Consider the following 19449-nt stretch of genomic DNA (forward strand, 5'->3'; position numbering starts at 1 on the left):
TGTATTATGTTATGTAGTATTATATTATATTATATTATATTATATTATATTATATTATATTATATTATATTCTTGGATTCTATAGTGCTTTATATTATATTATATTATACAGTATTATGTTGTATTATGTTATGTAGTATTATATTATATTATATTATATTATATTATATTATATTATATTATATTATATTCTTGGATTCTATAGTGCTTTATATTATATTATATTATACAGTATTATGTTGTATTATATTATATTATTCTCTGATTCTATAGTGCTTTATATTATATTATATTATATTATATTATATTATTCTCTGATTCTATAGTGCTTTATATTATATTATATTATATTATATTATATTATATTATATTATATTATATTCTTGGATTCTATAGTGCATTATATTAATTATATTATTCTCTGATTCTATAGTGCTTTATATTATATTATATTATATTATATCATATTATATTATATTATATTATATTATATTATATTATTCTCTGATTCTATAGTGCTTTATTATATTATATTATACAGTATTATGTTGTATTATGTTATGTAGTATTATATTATATTATATTATATTATATTATATTATATTATATTATTCTCTGATTCTATAGTTCTTTATATTATATTATATTATATTCTTGGATTCTATAGTGCTTTATATTATATTATATTATACAGTATTATGTTGTATTATGTTATGTAGTATTATATTATATTATATTATATTCTTGGATTCTATAGTGCTTTATATTATATTATATTATACAGTATTATGTTGTATTATATTATATTATATTATTCTCTGATTCTATAGTGCTTTATATTATATTATATTATATTATATTCTTGGATTCTATAGTGCTTTATATTATATTATATTATATTATATTATATTATATTATATTATATTATATTATATTATATTATATTATATTATATTATATTGGATTCTATAGTGCTTTATATTATATTATATTATATTATATTATATTATATTATATTATATTATATTATATTATATTATATTATATTCTTGGATTCTGTAGTGCATTATATTAATTATATTATTCTCTGATTCTATAGTGCTTTATATTATATTATATTATATTATATTATATTATATTATATTATATTATATTATATTATATTATATTATATTATATTATATTATATTCTTGGATTCTGTAGTGCATTATATTAATTATATTATTCTCTGATTCTATAGTGCTTTATATTATATTATATTATATTATATTATATTATATTATATTATATTATATTATATTATATTATTCTCTGATTCTATAGTTCTTTATATTATATTATATTATTCTCTGATTCTATAGTTCTTTATATTATATTATATTATACAGTATTATGTTGTATTATGTTATGTAGTATTATATTATATTATATTATATTATATTATATTATATTATATTATATTATATTATATTATATTATATTATATTATATTATATTATATTCTTGGATTCTATAGTGCTTTATATTATATTATATTATACAGTATTATGTTGTATTATATTATATTATTCTCTGATTCTATAGTGCTTTATATTATATTATATTATATTATATTATATTCTTGGATTCTATAGTGCTTTATATTATATTATATTATATTATATTATATTATATTATATTCTTGGATTCTATAGTGCATTATATTCATTATATTATTCTCTGATTCTATAGTGCTTTATATTATATTATATTATATTATATTCTTGGATTCTATAGTGCTTTATATTATATTATATTATACAGTATTATGTTGTATTATATTATATTATATTATTCTCTGATTCTATAGTGCTTTATTATATTATATTATACAGTATTATGTTGTATTATGTTATGTTATGTTAAGTTGGATTTCATCTCTGTTTTCTCTGTTAACCTCAATCTGTGTTGTGATTGGTCACCTCACAGTGCGGGGGCGGGGCGAACAGGCTGCTTCATCGTGATTGACATCATGCTGGACATGGCGGAGCGGGAGGGCGTGGTCGACATCTACAACTGCGTGAGGGAGCTGCGATCGCGCAGGGTCAACATGGTCCAGACCGAGGTATTTGACCTTTGACCTCTGACCTTGAAATGTGAAAACGATGAGAGATATTGCATTTGATTTATATTTACACTATATTAATCCTTAAAATAAAAATAACAGAATCAGTGATGCACACAGGATTCAGTTCTGCTGTAAACCGTCATTATTCAGTTGAAATCAGTTGTTGATTCATTTCGGTTCAATAAGTGTGTAAAGTACATTAATTATGAAATGAGTTCAATTCAGCTATAAAGCAGCTCTGCAGAAAACAGTGATGTCATCGTCCAGCTGAGTTGGTTTGGAGTTTAATCTGATTTAATGAGAAGCATTAAGTAATTATTAGTAAGAATTAATGAGAATCATTAAGTAACTAATCAAAATTTATATTATTTTATGGAATAATTCACTGCAACTAGTATCAAATGTCCTACTACAGTAGCAATTTTAGTTACATTTTATTTTTAATTATTTTAATTTAATTTAATTTAATTTAATTTAATTATTATTTTATTTATTTTTTATTTTAGGAAGCACCAAATAATTCACTGTAACTAGTATCAAATGTCCTACTACTGTAGCAATTTTAGTCACATATTTTAATTTGAATTATTTGAATTAATTTTATTTTTTATTGTATTTTATTTCATTATTTTATTTATTTTATTTTTTATTTATTTCATTTTAATCTATTTTATTTTATCTCATTTATCTTATTAATGATTTTAATATTCATATTCAAGGTTTAGTTCAGTACTTAAGAAGCAAAATGACTTAAATTTGACACATTTTTCAGTAAACAAGACTTCACTCTTGCTGATATTTGTGCTGGAAAATGAGACATTTTTGCAGAGTAGTTCAGTTTTATTCTATTCACCTGTAGTGTCTTGCCTTAAAACACAGATATAAATAGAAATGAATGCACAAAGAGGCTTTTAGAACAGAAAAATCCTCGTGCGAGAGCGTTAAAGCGCTGTAAATGCACTCGAGTCCTCCTGATTCCAGCATGTCAAACACGCCGCTGCTATTTTAACCTGTTAGCATCTCATAAACTCTCTCAACATCACGCATAAGAGCGGTAAATGCATCTGAGTAAGGAAAGCAGATTACGGTGCTCCTGACGGGTTTATGTACGGCTGCAGATGAAGATCTCTCCGGTGTCCTGAACGCACGCCATCTGGATTCACTCGCCGCACCGCTTCACTGTAATTCCGGCATCATTACGTTTAACGGCCGCATGTTTCATAGATGACGTCTGGGTTGGTATTTGAGAAGCGCTGCACTAACGTCTGCCTGATTCACCCTCCTTAAGTTCAGTGACCTTCAGAGGCGTGTGTGTGTTTCCCTCGCAGGTGTTTTGGCACGCTCTGTCGCCCGACGGGCGCTCGTTACCTTTTTACACGCGCGTTTGAACCGTCACTGATAATTTGCGACGACACACGCGCCCGCTCATTAGAGCGCCGCGTCGTTTTCAGGCGCGGCCGGATTCTGATGCACCGCCGCAAAGGTCAGAGTTCGCGGCAGATGCCTAATCAGAGACGCGCTGACCCCGTCCTCGCAATCTAGTCAACGGTGACAGGCCAAGATGGTTTGGAAATGTCACTTCAGCAGTGATTTCCATCAAACAGCTCGAGTCGCTGGGGCGAAAGCTTCTGATTTCAATATTGAGATGCTTTGATGATTCGCCGCTAATAAAGTTTGATGTTCTTTCTGCCTCACGCCGTCCAAATCCCTCGTGAAACAAATGAGTGCAATCACAGCGGCATCTGCATTTTCAACGCTGACAAATTCCATGAATACAAAACAGATGAAGGATGTTGGGACACAGCGATGGAGGAAACCAACAGATTCATTACACAGCGGTGTTTTGTATGAGTTTGGGGTCAGTAAGATGTTTAAATGTTCTCTTCGGCTCAGCAAGGCTGATCAAAAATACTGAAAAATAGTGAAATATTTTTACGATGTAAATCAGCTGTTTTCTATGTGAATTTATAGTAAAGTGTAATTTATTCCTGTGAATTTTCAGCATCATTACTCCAGTCTTCAGTGTCACATGATCCTTCAGAAATCATTCTAATATGATGATTTGAAAACAGCTATTCTATTCTATACGTTCTAAAGAACAAATAGACTCTTTTGTAACATTATAAATGTCACTTTCTGATGGATTCAGCACATCCTTGATGATTCAAGTCTCCACAGATCTGATAAGGTCTCTCTTGTGTTTTCAGCCGTACTGGATCTCATTTCTTGTCGTTGTCAGGAGCAGTATGTCTTTATCCATGATGCCATTTTGGAGGCGTGTCTCTGCGGCGACACCACCATCCCAGCCAATCAGCTTCGCTCTGTTTACTACGACATGAACCGATTGGACCCTCAGACCAACTCCAGTCCAATCAAAGAGGAGTTCAGGGTGAGAGAATTGAATCTTACTCAAAGCTTGAAGAAAAGAAAAATGTATTTCGCATCTCTGACGTTATCTGTAATCGGTTTCAGAGCTGAAGATATGAGTTTGTGTGTTACTGTGATTCAGCCGCTTTGATTTGATTTTACAAAGTACTCTGGCGGAAAAAAAGGTAAAATATGAGTGTTTGTCTCAATGACTAATATGAATATATCACATATCGCAATATGCTGAAATTGTTTCAGTATCAGGCCGTTTTTTTTAAATAAATTATCACCATTTATTTGATTAGGCCAATATTGGAAGCAGATGATATCGGGTTTATATTTCTGTTCAAACAACAAACTCTGTTTCTACAGCCAGTTTCTTTTCTATCTATCTATCTATCTATCTATCTATCTATCTATCTATCTATCTATCTATCTATCTATCTATCTATCTATCTATCTATCTATCTATCTATCTATCTATCTATCTATCTATCTATCTATCTATCTATCTATCTATCTATCTATCTATCTAAAATTCCATCTTTTAAAACTACTAAACTAAAACTTAAAGCTACTTAAAACCTTTCAATTTAAATACTTCAAACTTAAAGGTGTTTAAGTGCTATAATCGGGTCTCCAGTGCATCTCAACCCAGAAAACGTTGTTGTTGAGCTGTTAAAGCTCCGCCCTCTTCTGGAAAGGGGGTGGGAGCAGCAGCTCATTTGCATTTAAAGGGACACACACAAAAACGGCGTGTTTTTGCTCACACCCACACAGGGGCAAATTTGACAAGCTATAATAAATGATCTGTGGGGGATTTTGAGCTGAAACTTCACACACACATTCTGGAGACACCAGAGACTGATGTTACCAGTTTGGAAACATTACTATTTTTAATGTTTTTGAACAAAGTCTTTTATGCTCATTAAGGCTGCATTTATTTCATAATAAATACAGGAAAAACAATAATATTGTGAAATATTATTACAATTTAAAATTATGGTTTTCTATTTTAATATACTTTAAAATATAATTTATTTCTGTGATCAAAGCTGAATTTTCAGCATCATTACTCCAGTCTTCAGTGTCACATGATCCTTCAGAAATCATTCTGATATGATGATTTATTATCAATGTTGGAAACAGTTGTTCTGCTTAATGTTATTTTATAACCTGTGATACTTTTTCAGGATAGTTTTAAAAAAGTTTAAAAATATCAGCATTTATTTAAAATATTTTGTAACAATATACACTACTGTTTAAAAGTTTAGGTTTTTTTTGTTTTGTTTTTTAAAGAAATTAATACTTTTATTCAGCACGGGTGTGTTAAATTGATGAAAAGTGATAGTAAAGATTTATATTTTGAATAAATGCTGTTCTTTTTAACTTTTTATTCATCAATGAATCCTGAAAAAAGTATCACAGGTTCCAAAAAAATATTCAGCAGCACTGTTTCCAACATTGATAATAAATCAGCATATTAGAATGATTTCTGAAGGATCATGTGACACTGAAGACTGGAGTAATGATGCTGAAAATTCAGCTTTGATCACAGGAATAAATTACACTTTACTATATATTCACATAGAAAACAGCTGATTTACATTGTAATAATATTTCACAATATTACTGTTTTTTCTGTATTATTATTAAATAAATGCAGCCTTAATGAGCATAAGAGACTTTGTTCAAAAACATTAAAAATAGTAATGTTTCCAAACATTTGACTGGTAGTGTGTATTACATCTTGTGAAAGGGGCGTTATAGGTCCCGTTTAAAGCTGTTAAACTACTTCAAACTTTCAGGCTTTCAAGCCAGCATCAAAGTTTTGTTGACCACAATATTATTGTTGATAGTTTGTGTGTGTGTGTGTGTGTGTGTGTGTGTGTGTGTGTGTGTGTGTGTGTGTGTGTGTGTTGACAGACTCTGAACATGGTGACGCCGACGCTGCGCGTGGAGGACTGCAGCATCGCTCTGCTGCCGCGCAACCACGAGAAGAACCGCTGCATGGACGTCCTTCCTCCCGACCGCTGCCTGCCCTTCCTCATCACCATCGACGGAGAGAGCAGCAACTACATCAACGCCGCGCTCATGGATGTACGGCAATGTTTAATGCATCTTCATTTAGATATTTGTACTGAAAAATGACAAAAATGTAAATATTCTTTATATAATTTATAGAAAAAAATATAATACATTTGAATTAAAGGGTTAGTTCACCCAAAAATGAAAATAATGTCATTAATTACTCACCCTCATGTCGTTCCACACCCGTAAGACCTTCATTCATCTTCAGAACACAAATTAAGATATTTTTGATGAAATCCGATGGCTCAGTGAGGCCTGAGCAATGACATTTCCTCTCTCAAGATCCATTAATGTACTAAAAACATGTTTAAATCAGTTCATGTGAGTACAGTGGTTCAATATTAATATTATAAAGCCACGAGAATAGTTTTGGTGCGCCAAAAAAACAAAATAACGACTTATATAGTGATGGCCGATTTCAAAACACTGCTTCAGGAAGCTTCGGAGCGTTATGAATCAGTGTGTCGAATCAGCGGTTCGGAGCGCCAAAGTCACGTGATTTCAGCAGTTTGACACGCGATCCGAATCATGATTCGACACGCTGATTCATAACGCTCCGAAGCTTCCTGAAGCAGTGTTTTGAAATCGGTCATCACTAAATAAGTCGTTATTTTGTTTTTTTGGCGCACCAAAAATATTCTGGTGGCTTTATAATATTAATATTGAACCACTGTACTCACATGAACTGATTTAAACATGTTTTTAGTACATTAATGGATCTTGAGAGAGGAAATGTCATTGCTCAGGCCTCACTGAGCCATCGGATTTCATCAAAAATATCTTAATTTGTGTTCCGAAGATGAACGAAGATCTTACGGGTGTGGAACGACATGAGGGTGAGTAATTAATGACAGAATTTTCATTTTTGGGTGAACTAACCCTTTAAATGCATGCCGAGATGATGTTTGACGTAGTGTTGTGATCAATCAGAGCTACAAGCAGCCGTCCGCGTTCATCGTTACCCAGCATCCTTTGCCGAACACAGTGAAGGATTTCTGGAGGCTGGTTCTGGACTATCACTGCACGTCTATCGTCATGCTGAACGACGTGGATCCCGCTCAGGTGAGTCTGACGATTCGGATGATAAAATTGTGACTTGTATTCCAGAAAATACGGTATGTGAGTCAAAAGCGTCTGATTGGTCGTTGAGTTTTTAAGGCGGGCTCTGTGGAGGAGCGAGGGATCGTGGGCCGTGAGGAAGTATTCTGACAGAATGATAAATAATGAACGGTGACGGGTGACCCGCTGCGGCCGTTCACAGAGGAAGTTTGTGTTTGAGACAGTGATTGAGATTCATGTGCGGGTCTGTGGGGACGGAAGCCTCAGGCTCTGTCAGAACGGCCCCGGATCAAAGCGCTCAGAGAGTCTGAAGCCCGACACACACCGCACCGCTCCTGTGTGGATCCGCTGCAGCTCAGACTCATGATCTTCCTGTGTTTGCTCTTAATTGACTTCAAGAGCGATCAGAAGAACCAACATTTCACAGAGATTCAACATGTGTGAAAGTGAAGTACAGCATCAGATAGCACGCTTTCACACTGTTTATCACTATTATATTCAACAGTTCTCGTTTATATGCACCAATACATTGTCATAAACAACAGGATTTACCTACAGATATTTATAATAAACATAATACATGAAATTATTCAGTGATTCACTGAAACAAACAGTTTGAACCAATTCTTTGAAATGAATCAAACTTACTGCTGCTGAAGTTTAAATGAGAGACTCTATTGAATCATCTCTAATTTTCATTATATATGCACCTGTATAACAATATATAGTCATAAACAGCAATATTCACCTACTGATGTATTTACTAAAACATTATTACATGAAAAAATCACATATTTGAATTCAAAGTTTTGAATCGATTCATTAAAAAAGTTTGAATCGATTCACTGAAACGGACAGTTTGAACTGATTCTCTGAAATGAATCAAACATATCAACTCTTTCTGCTGAAGAATTTGAATCGATTCATTGAAACGGAAGGTATAAATTGATTCTGTGAAATGAATCAAACTTACCGACTCTTTTTCTGCTGAAGTTTAAATGAGAGACTCTATTGAATCATCTCTAATTTTCATTATATATGCACCTGTATAACGATATATAGTCATAAACAGCAATATTCACCTACTGATATATTTACTAAAACATTATTACATGAAAAAATCACATATTTGAATTCAGAGTTTTGAATCGATTCATCGAAACGGACAGTTTGAACTGATTCTCTGAAATGAATCAAACATATCAACTCTTTCTGCTGAAGAATTTGAATCGATTCATTGAAACGGAAGGTATAAATTGATTCTGTGAAATGAATCAAACTTACCGACTCTTTTTCTGCTGAAGTTTAAATGAGAGACTCTATTGAATCATCTCTCATTTTCATTATATATGCACCTGTATAACGATATATAGTCATAAACAGCAATATTCACCTACTGATATATTTACTAAAACATTATTACATGAAAAAAATCACATATTTGAATTCAGTTTTGAATCGATTCATTAAAAAAATTTGAATCGATTCATTGAAACGGAAGGTATAAATTGATTCTGTGAAATGAATCAAACTTACCGACTCTTTTTCTACTGAAGTTTAAATGAGAGACTCTATTGAATCATCTCTCATTTTCATTTATTTACACCTGTATAGCAATATATAGTCATAAACATCAATGTTTACGTACTGATATATTTAATAAAACATTTTAATACATGTGAAAAATACATATTTTGAACTGTTTTATTGAAACGGAGTTTGAACTGATTCTGTGAAATGAATCAAACATATCAACTCTTTCTGCTGAAAAATTTGAATCGATTCATTGAAACGGACGGTATAAATTGATTCTGTGAAATGAATCAAACTTACCGACTCTTTTTCTGCTGAAGTTTAAATGAGAGACTCTATTGAATCTTCTCTCATTTTCATTATATATACACCTGTATAACAATATATAGTCATAAACAGCAATATTCACCTACTGATATATTTACTAAAACATTATTAGATGAAAAAATCACATATTTGAATTCAGAGTTTTGAATCGATTCATTAAAAAAGTTTGAATCGATTCTTTGAAACGGACAGTTTGAACTGATTCTCTGAAATGAATCAAACATATCAACTCTTTCTGCTGAAGAATTTGAATCGATTCATTGAAACGGAAGGTATAAATTGATTCTGTGAAATGAATCAAACTTACTGACTCTTTTTCTGCTGAAGTTTAAATGAGAGACTCTATTGAATCTTCTCTCATTTTCATTATATATACACCTGTATAACAATATATAGTCATAAACAGCAATATTCACCTACTGATATATTTACTAAAACATTATTAGATGAAAAAATCACATATTTGAATTCAGAGTTTTGAATCGATTCATTAAAAAAGTTTGAATCGATTCTTTGAAACGGACAGTTTGAACTGATTCTCTGAAATGAATCAAACATATCAACTCTTTCTGCTGAAGAATTTGAATCGATTCATTGAAACGGACGGTATAAATTGATTCTGTGAAATGAATCAAACTTACCGACTCTTTTTCTGCTGAAGTTTAAATGAGAGACTCTATTGAATCATCTCTCATTTTCATTATATATTCACCTACTGATATATTTACTAAAACATTATTACATGAAAAAATCACATATTTGAATTCAGAGTTTTGAATCGATTCATTAAAAAGTTTGAATCGATTCATTGAAACGGACAGTTTGAACTGATTCTCTGAAATGAATCAAACTTACCGACTCTTTTTCTGCTGAAGTTTAAATGAGAGACTCTATTGAATCATCTCTCATTTTCATTATATATTCACCTACTGATATATTTACTAAAACATTATTACATGAAAAAATCACATATTTGAATTCAGAGTTTTGAATCGATTCATTAAAGTTTGAATCGATTCATTGAAACGGACGGTATAAATTGATTCTGTGAAATGAATCAAACTTACCGACTCTTTTTCTGCTGAAGTTTAAATGAGAGACTCTATTGAATCATCTCTCATTTTCATTATATATTCACCTACTGATATATTTACTAAAACATTATTACATGAAAAAATCACATATTTGAATTCAGAGTTTTGAATCGATTCATTAAAAAGTTTGAATCGATTCATTGAAACGGACAGTTTGAACTGATTCTCTGAAATGAATCAAACTTACCGACTCTTTTTCTGCTGAAGTTTAAATGAGAGACTCTATTGAATCATCTCTCATTTTCATTATATATTCACCTACTGATATATTTACTAAAACATTATTACATGAAAAATCACATATTTGAATTCAGAGTTTTGAATCGATTCATTAAAAAGTTTGAATCGATTCATTGAAACGGACAGTTTGAACTGATTCTCTGAAATGAATCAAACTTACCGACTCTTTTTCTGCTGAAGTTTAAATGAGAGACTCTATTGAATCATCTCTCATTTTCATTATATATTCACCTACTGATATATTTACTAAAACATTATTACATGAAAAAATCACATATTTGAATTCAGAGTTTTGAATCGATTCATTAAAGTTTGAATCGATTCATTGAAACGGACGGTATAAATTGATTCTGTGAAATGAATCAAACTTACCGACTCTTTTTCTGCTGAAGTTTAAATGAGAGACTCTATTGAATCATCTCTCATTTTCATTATATATTCACCTACTGATATATTTACTAAAACATTATTACATGAAAAAATCACATATTTGAATTCAGAGTTTTGAATCGATTCATTAAAAAGTTTGAATCGATTCATTGAAACGGACAGTTTGAACTGATTCTCTGAAATGAATCAAACTTACCGACTCTTTTTCTGCTGAAGTTTAAATGAGAGACTCTATTGAATCATCTCTCATTTTCATTATATATTCACCTACTGATATATTTACTAAAACATTATTACATGAAAAAATCACATATTTGAATTCAGAGTTTTGAATCGATTCATTAAAGTTTGAATCGATTCATTGAAACGGACAGTTTGAGCTGATTCTCTGAAATGAATCAAACATATCAACTCTTTCTGCTGAAGAATTTGAATCGATTCATTGAAACGGATGTAAATTGATTCTGTGGAATGAATCAAACTTACCGACTCTTTTTCTGCTGAAGTTTAAATGAGAGACTCTATTGAATCATCTCTCATTTTCATTATATATTCACCTACTTATATATTTACTCAAACATTATTACATGAAAAAAATCACATATTTGAATTCAGAGTTTTGAATCGATTCATTAAAAAGTTTGAATCGATTCATTGAAACGGACAGTTTGAACTGATTCTCTGAAATGAATCAAACTTACCGACTCTTTTTCTGCTGAAGTTTAAATGAGAGACTCTATTGAATCATCTCTCATTTTCATTATATATTCACCTACTGATATATTTACTAAAACATTATTACATGAAAAAAATCACATATTTGAATTCAGAGTTTTGAATCGATTCATTAAAGTTTGAATCGATTCATTGAAACGGACGGTATAAATTGATTCTGTGAAATGAATCAAACTTACCGACTCTTTTTCTGCTGAAGTTTAAATGAGAGACTCTATTGAATCTTCTATCATTTTCATTATATATTCACCTACTGATATATTTACTAAAACGTTATTACATGAAAAAATCACATATTTGAATTCAGTTTTGAATCGATTCATTAAAAAAGTTTGAATAGATTCTTTGAAACGGACAGTTTGAACTGATTCTGTGAAATGAATCAAACATATCAACTCTTTCTGCTGAAGAATTTGAATCGATTCATTGAAACGGACGGTATAAATTGATTCTGTGAAATGAATCAAACTTACCGACTCTTTTTCTGCTGAAGTTTAAATGAGAGACTCTATTGAATCATCTCTCATTTTCATTATATATTCACCTACTGATATATTTACTAAAACGTTATTACATGAAAAAATCACATATTTGAATTCAGAGTTTTGAATCGATTCATTAAAGTTTGAATCGATTCATCGAAACGGACAGTTTGAACTGATTCTCTGAAATGAATCAAACATATCAACTCTTTCTGCTGAAGAATTTGAATCGATTCATTGAAACGGACGGTATAAATTGATTCTGTGAAATGAATCAAACTTACCAACTGTTTAAATGAGAGACTCTGTTGAATCATCTGTGACTGAACTCTTCTCCAGATGAGGAAGAATCATGAAACGAATCGAATGACAACATTAAATCAGAGTTCATAGTGTTTATCTCTGTGTGATGAAGCAGTGTGCCGTCGCTTCTGTCAGGTGTAAATCTGTGAGAGTGTTTTGATTCTTTTGTGTGAGAAGTGGATGTTTTCGCTGAGTAGACACATCTACAGCTCACACACACATACACACACACACACATACACACACACACACACACACACACACACACACACACACACACACACACACTTCAGACGCCGAGTGAGACGATGTGTCCCACACCACAGATCCACACAGGCTCCTTTTCATCACGTATTCCTTCACAAAAACACTACACAATGGGAGTGAGAGTGAGGATGATGGGAGATTTGAATGGATAATGAACACACACACACACACACACACACACACTCATAGTGTCTGTCAATTCATATTTCATGCCGTTTATAGTGCTGGGAAGATGTCTGCTGTGTTTTTGATTGTCTGTTTGTTTCTTTTGTGCACTTTTTTTGTGTGTAACAGGAATAAAAGAGCAGAGAAGTGCTTACACTGATCCGTGTGTGTGTGTGTGTGTGTGTGTGTGTGTGTGTGTGTAGTTGTGTCCACAGTACTGGCCTGAGAACGGTGTCCATCGTCACGGTCCGCTGCAGGTGGAGTTTGTGTCCGCTGATCTGGAGGAGGACATCATCAGCAGGATCTTCCGCATATACAACGCCGCACGGGTGTGTGACCATCACTCACACACACACACACACACACACTCACACTCACACACACACACACTCACACTCACACACACACACTCAGAAACAAAAACAACATCAAGACTGGTATAATAGGTCCTCTTTAAACAGTGTGTGTGTTTCAGCCGCAGGACGGGTACCGGATGGTGCAGCAGTTCCAGTTTCTGGGCTGGCCGATGTACCGCGACACGCCCGTGTCCAAACGCTCCTTCCTCAAGCTCATCCATCAGGTGGACAAATGGCAGGAGGAGTACGACGGAGGAGAGGGACGCACGGTCGTACACTGCCTGTGAGTGAAGGCCCTGATACACTCACGACACACACTCTCACCTGTCATGAAAAAACACAGGTGTGTCAGACACAATCCCCCATAATCCTCTCTGATCGCAGCAGGAAAACAGATCGATGATCATTAGTGCTTTCATTCATTTGGAGCTTCTGAAGGAGTTTGAGTGACTTCACAAGTGTTTTTTCTGATGTGAAGAGAAACACTCCCATCTAGTGGCCAAACACACCAACTGCGCTTCAGAGACGACAGCTGCATGAAACCATCTATTCACATGATTTATATCACTTAAAGTTACAATAAAATACAAATATTTGCACAGTTTAAACAATGTTAACATTTATATATATATTTTTTCCTTTATTAGATTGAATGGCTTCACCAAACAGTCTGATTTGACATTAAAAAAGACATTAAAAGTATTTAATTTCAAACATAGAGACTTTTTGAAAGATGTCTCTTCTGCATAAAATACAGTAAAAAATGTGAAATATTATTCCAGTGTAAATCAGCTGTTTTCTATGTGAATATATAGTAAAGTGTAATTTATTCCTGTGAATTTTCAGCATCATTACTCCAGTCTTCAGTGTCACATGATCCTTCAGAAATCATTCTGATATGATGATTTGCTGCTCAAGAAACATTTCTGATTATTATCAATGTTGAAAACAGCCTCCACAAAAACATTAACATTTATTTGATCATTGATAACAATAAGAAATGTTTCTTTATGAATTTATTAGGTTGAATGGTAACAGAAATTTTTACCGTGTCGTCTTTTGTCCCGTTAGGAACGGCGGCGGTCGCAGCGGGACGTTTTGTGCCATCAGTATCGTCAGTGAAATGCTGCGACACCAGCGCTCTGTTGACGTGTTTCACGCCGTCAAAACGCTGCGCAACAACAAGCCCAACATGGTGGATCTTCTGGTACAGACTTCACTCTCTTCTCATCGGCCTTCAGATTTAAACATCCAGAACAGACGCTTTTGACTATCCAGAATCAAAAGCTCTTTGAGGAATTTAAAGCTTCTCCAGTGAGATCAGGCTCAGCTTCAGGTCATAAATGAGACTGTGTTACTGTGATGATGATCGATATTTATTAAGGAAAGGCACTACAGGTGAAAATAGGATAAACGTAACTAATAGATTTGACCATACTTTCCCCGATTGATTGATCAAATTAAGAATTGCTAACATTATTGTATTACAGGTTTTATGAAATGTTATGTTTTAATATGCAAATGAGGCATCATCTCATTAAATATGCACTATTTTGCACACATGTACAGAACTTAATCTGAACATTCACTCTAAAAACTACTGGGTTAAAAACAACCCAAATATGGTTTAAAATGGACAAACCCAGCGATTGGGTTGTTTTAACCCAGCGAATTGGACAGTTTTAATCCCAGCGAATGGGTTGTTTAACCCAGCGAATGGGATGTTTTAACCCAGTGATTGAGTTGTTTTAACCCAGCAAATGGAATGTTTTAACCCAGCGAATTGGACAGTTTTAATCCCAGCGAATGGGTTGTTTAACCCAGTGAATGGGTGGTTTTAACCCAGTGATTGAGTTGTTTTAACCCAGCAAATGGAATGTTTTAACCCAGCGAATGGGTTGTTTTAACCCAGTGATTGAGTTGTTTTAACCCAGCGAATGGGTTGTTTTAACCCAGTGATTGAGTTGTTTTAACCCAGCGAATGGGTTGTTTTAACCCAGTGATTGAGTTGTTTTAACCCAGCAAATGGAATGTTTTAACCCAGCGAATGGGTTGTTTTAACCCAGTGATTGAGTTGTTTTAACCCAGCGAATGGGATGTTTTAACCCAGCAAATGGGTTGTTTTAACCCAGTGATTGAGTTGTTTTAACCCAGCGAATGGGTTGTTTTAACCCAGTGAATGGGTGGTTTTAACCCAGCAAATGGAATGTTTTAACCCAGCGAATGGGTGGTTTTAACCCAGCAATTGGGTTGTTTTAACCCCACCGATTGGGTTGTTTAACCCAGCGAATGGGTGGTTTTAACCCAGCGAATTGGATAGTTTTAACCCCACCGATTGGGTTGTTTTAACCCAGCAAATGGGTTGTTTTAACCCAGCGAATGGGATGTTTTAACCCAGCAAATGGGTTGTTTTAACCCAGTGATTGAGTTGTTTTAACCCAGCGAATGGGATGTTTTAACCCAGCGAATGGGATGTTTTAACCCAGCAAATGGGTTGTTTTAACCCAGTGATTGAGTTGTTTTAACCCAGCGAATGGGTTGTTTTAACCCAGTGAATGGGTGGTTTTAACCCAGTGATTGAGTTGTTTTAACCCAGCAAATGGAATGTTTTAACCCAGCGAATGGGTGGTTTTAACCCAGCAATTGGGTTGTTTTAACCCCACCGATTGGGTTGTTTAACCCAGCGAATGGGTGGTTTTAACCCAGCGAATTGGATAGTTTTAACCCCACCGATTGGGTTGTTTAACCCAGCAAATGGGTTGTTTTAACCCAGTGATTGAGTTGTTTTAACCCCACCGATTGGGTTGTTTTAACCCAGAAAATGGGATGTTTTAACCCAGCAAATGGAATGTTTTAACCCAGCGAATGGAATGTTTTAACCCAGCGAATGGGTGGTTTTAACCCAGCAATTGGGTTGTTTTAACCCCACCGATTGGGTTGTTTTAACCCAGCGAATGGGTGGTTTTAACCCAGTGATTGAGTTGTTTTAACCCAGCGAATGGGTGGTTTTAACCCAGCAATTGGGTTGTTTTAACCCCACCGATTGGGTTGTTTTAACCCAGTGATTGAGTTGTTTTAACCCAGCAAATAGAATGTTTTAACCCAGCGAATTGGATAGTTTTTACCCCACCGATTGGGTTGTTTAACCCAGTGATTGTATTGTTTAAACCCATCGAATGGGATGTTTTAACCCAGCAAATGGGTTGTTTTAACCCAGCGAATGGGATGTTTTAACCCAGCAAATGGGTTGTTTTAACCCAGCAATTGGGTTGTTTTAACCCAGCGAATGGGTGGTTTTAACCCAGCAATTGGGTTGTTTTAACCCAGCGAATGGGTGGTTTTAACCCAGCGAATGGGTGGTTTTAACCCAGCAAATGGAATGTTTTAACCCAGCAAATGGAATGTTTTAACCCAGCGAATGGGTGGTTTTAACCCAGCAATTGGGTTGTTTTAACCCAGCAATTGGGTTGTTTTAACCCTTACCGAATGGGATGTTTTAACCCAGCGAATGGAATGTTTTAACCCAGCGAATGGGTGGTTTTAACCCAGCAATTGGGTTGTTTTAACCCAGCGAATGGGTGGTTTTAACCCAGCAATTGGGTTGTTTTAACCCAGCAATTGGGTTGTTTTAACCCCACCGAATGGGATGTTTTAACCCAGCGAATGGGATGTTTTAACCCAGCAAATGGAATGTTTTAACCCAGCGAATGGGTGGTTTTAACCCAGCAATTGGGTTGTTTTAACCCCACCGATTGGGTTGTTTTAACCCAGTGATTGAGTTGTTTTAACCCAGTGAATGGGTGGTTTTAACCCAGCAATTGGGATGTTTTAACCCAGCAATTGGGATGTTTTAACCCAGCGAATGGGTTGTTTTAACCCAGTGAATGGGTGGTTTTAACCCAGCAATTGGGATGTTTTAACCCAGCAATTGGGATGTTTTAACCCAGCGAATGGGTTGTTTTAACCCAGTGAATGGGATGTTTTAACCCAGCAAATGGAATGTTTTAACCCAGCGAATGGGTTGTTTTAACCCAGTGATTGAGTTGTTTTAACCCAGCAAATGGAATGTTTTAACCCAGCGAATGGGTTGTTTTAACCCCACCGATTGGGTTGTTTTAACCCAGTGATTGAGTTGTTTTAACCCAGCAAATAGAATGTTTTAACCCAGCGAATTGGATAGTTTTAACCCCACCGATTGGGTTGTTTAACCCAGCAAATGGGTTGTTTTAACCCAGTGATTGAGTTGTTTTAACCCCACCGATTGGGTTGTTTTAACCCAGAAAATGGGATGTTTTAACCCAGCAAATGGAATGTTTTAACCCAGCGAATGGAATGTTTTAACCCAGCGAATGGGTGGTTTTAACCCAGCAATTGGGTTGTTTTAACCCCACCGATTGGGTTGTTTTAACCCAGCGAATGGGTGGTTTTAACCCAGTGATTGAGTTGTTTTAACCCAGCGAATGGGTGGTTTTAACCCAGCAATTGGGTTGTTTTTACCCCACCGATTGGGTTGTTTAACCCAGTGATTGTATTGTTTAAACCCATCGAATGGGATGTTTTAACCCAGCAAATGGGTTGTTTTAACCCAGCGAATGGGATGTTTTAACCCAGCAAATGGGTTGTTTTAACCCAGCAATTGGGTTGTTTTAACCCAGCGAATGGGTGGTTTTAACCCAGCAATTGGGTTGTTTTAACCCAGCGAATGGGTGGTTTTAACCCAGCGAATGGGTGGTTTTAACCCAGCAAATGGAATGTTTTAACCCAGCAAATGGAATGTTTTAACCCAGCGAATGGGTGGTTTTAACCCAGCAATTGGGTTGTTTTAACCCAGCAATTGGGTTGTTTTAACCCCACCGAATGGAATGTTTTAACCCAGCGAATGGGTGGTTTTAACCCAGCAATTGGGTTGTTTTAACCCCACCGATTGGGTTGTTTTAACCCAGTGATTGAGTTGTTTTAACCCAGTGAATGGGTGGTTTTAACCCAGCAATTGGGATGTTTTAACCCAGCAATTGGGATGTTTTAACCCAGCGAATGGGTTGTTTTAACCCAGCGAATGGGTGGTTTTAACCCAGTGATTGAGTTGTTTTAACCCAGCGAATGGGTGGTTTTAACCCAGCAATTGGGTTGTTTTTACCCCACCGATTGGGTTGTTTAACCCAGTGATTGTATTGTTTAAACCCATCGAATGGGATGTTTTAACCCAGCAAATGGGTTGTTTTAACCCAGCGAATGGGATGTTTTAACCCAGCAAATGGGTTGTTTTAACCCAGCAATTGGGTTGTTTTAACCCAGCGAATGGGTGGTTTCAACCCAGCAATTGGGTTGTTTTAATCCAGCGAATGGGTGGTTTTAACCCAGCGAATGGGTGGTTTTAACCCAGCAAATGGAATGTTTTAACCCAGCAAATGGAATGTTTTAACCCAGCGAATGGGTGGTTTTAACCCAGCAATTGGGTGGTTTTAACCCAGCAATTGGGTTGTTTTAACCCCACCGAATGGAATGTTTTAACCCAGCGAATGGGTGGTTTTAACCCAGCAATTGGGTTGTTTTAACCCCACCGATTGGGTTGTTTTAACCCAGTGATTGAGTTGTTTTAACCCAGTGAATGGGTGGTTTTAACCCAGCAATTGGGATGTTTTAACCCAGCGAATGGGTTGTTTTAACCCAGTGAATGGGTGGTTTTAACCCAGCAATTGGGATGTTTTAACCCAGCAATTGGGATGTTTTAACCCAGCGAATGGGTTGTTTTAACCCAGTGAATGGAATGTTTTAACCCAGCGAATGGGTGGTTTTAACCCAGCAATTGGGTTGTTTTAACCCAGCGAATGGGTGGTTTTAACCCAGCAATTGGGTTGTTTTAACCCAGCAATTGGGTTGTTTTAACCCCACCGAATGGGATGTTTTAACCCAGCGAATGGGATGTTTTAAC

At 34.7% G+C, this 19449-nt stretch overlaps 1 protein-coding gene across 10 annotated transcripts in view; it reads left to right on the forward strand.

The window, feature by feature from the left end:
• Positions 1-19449, forward strand: part of LOC125250592 (receptor-type tyrosine-protein phosphatase mu-like) — a 230570-nt gene that overhangs the window by 209075 nt on the left and 2046 nt on the right. For 9 of the 10 annotated variants that reach the window (XM_048163240.1, XM_048163242.1, XM_048163243.1 and 6 more), the window contains 7 exons: positions 1970-2105; positions 4348-4497; positions 6402-6575; positions 7497-7628; positions 13365-13490; positions 13637-13800; positions 14589-14724. In XM_048163240.1, the coding sequence (XP_048019197.1) occupies positions 1970-2105; positions 4348-4497; positions 6402-6575; positions 7497-7628; positions 13365-13490; positions 13637-13800; positions 14589-14724 (1018 nt within the window). The remainder of the gene's footprint in view (positions 1-1969; positions 2106-4347; positions 4498-6401; positions 6576-7496; positions 7629-13364; positions 13491-13636; positions 13801-14588; positions 14725-19449) is intronic. The other variant, XM_048163241.1, reaches the window with a different exon arrangement.

This window comes from Megalobrama amblycephala, linkage group LG17 (assembly GCF_018812025.1).
Source record: "Megalobrama amblycephala isolate DHTTF-2021 linkage group LG17, ASM1881202v1, whole genome shotgun sequence".
Taxonomy (NCBI): domain Eukaryota; kingdom Metazoa; phylum Chordata; class Actinopteri; order Cypriniformes; family Xenocyprididae; genus Megalobrama; species Megalobrama amblycephala.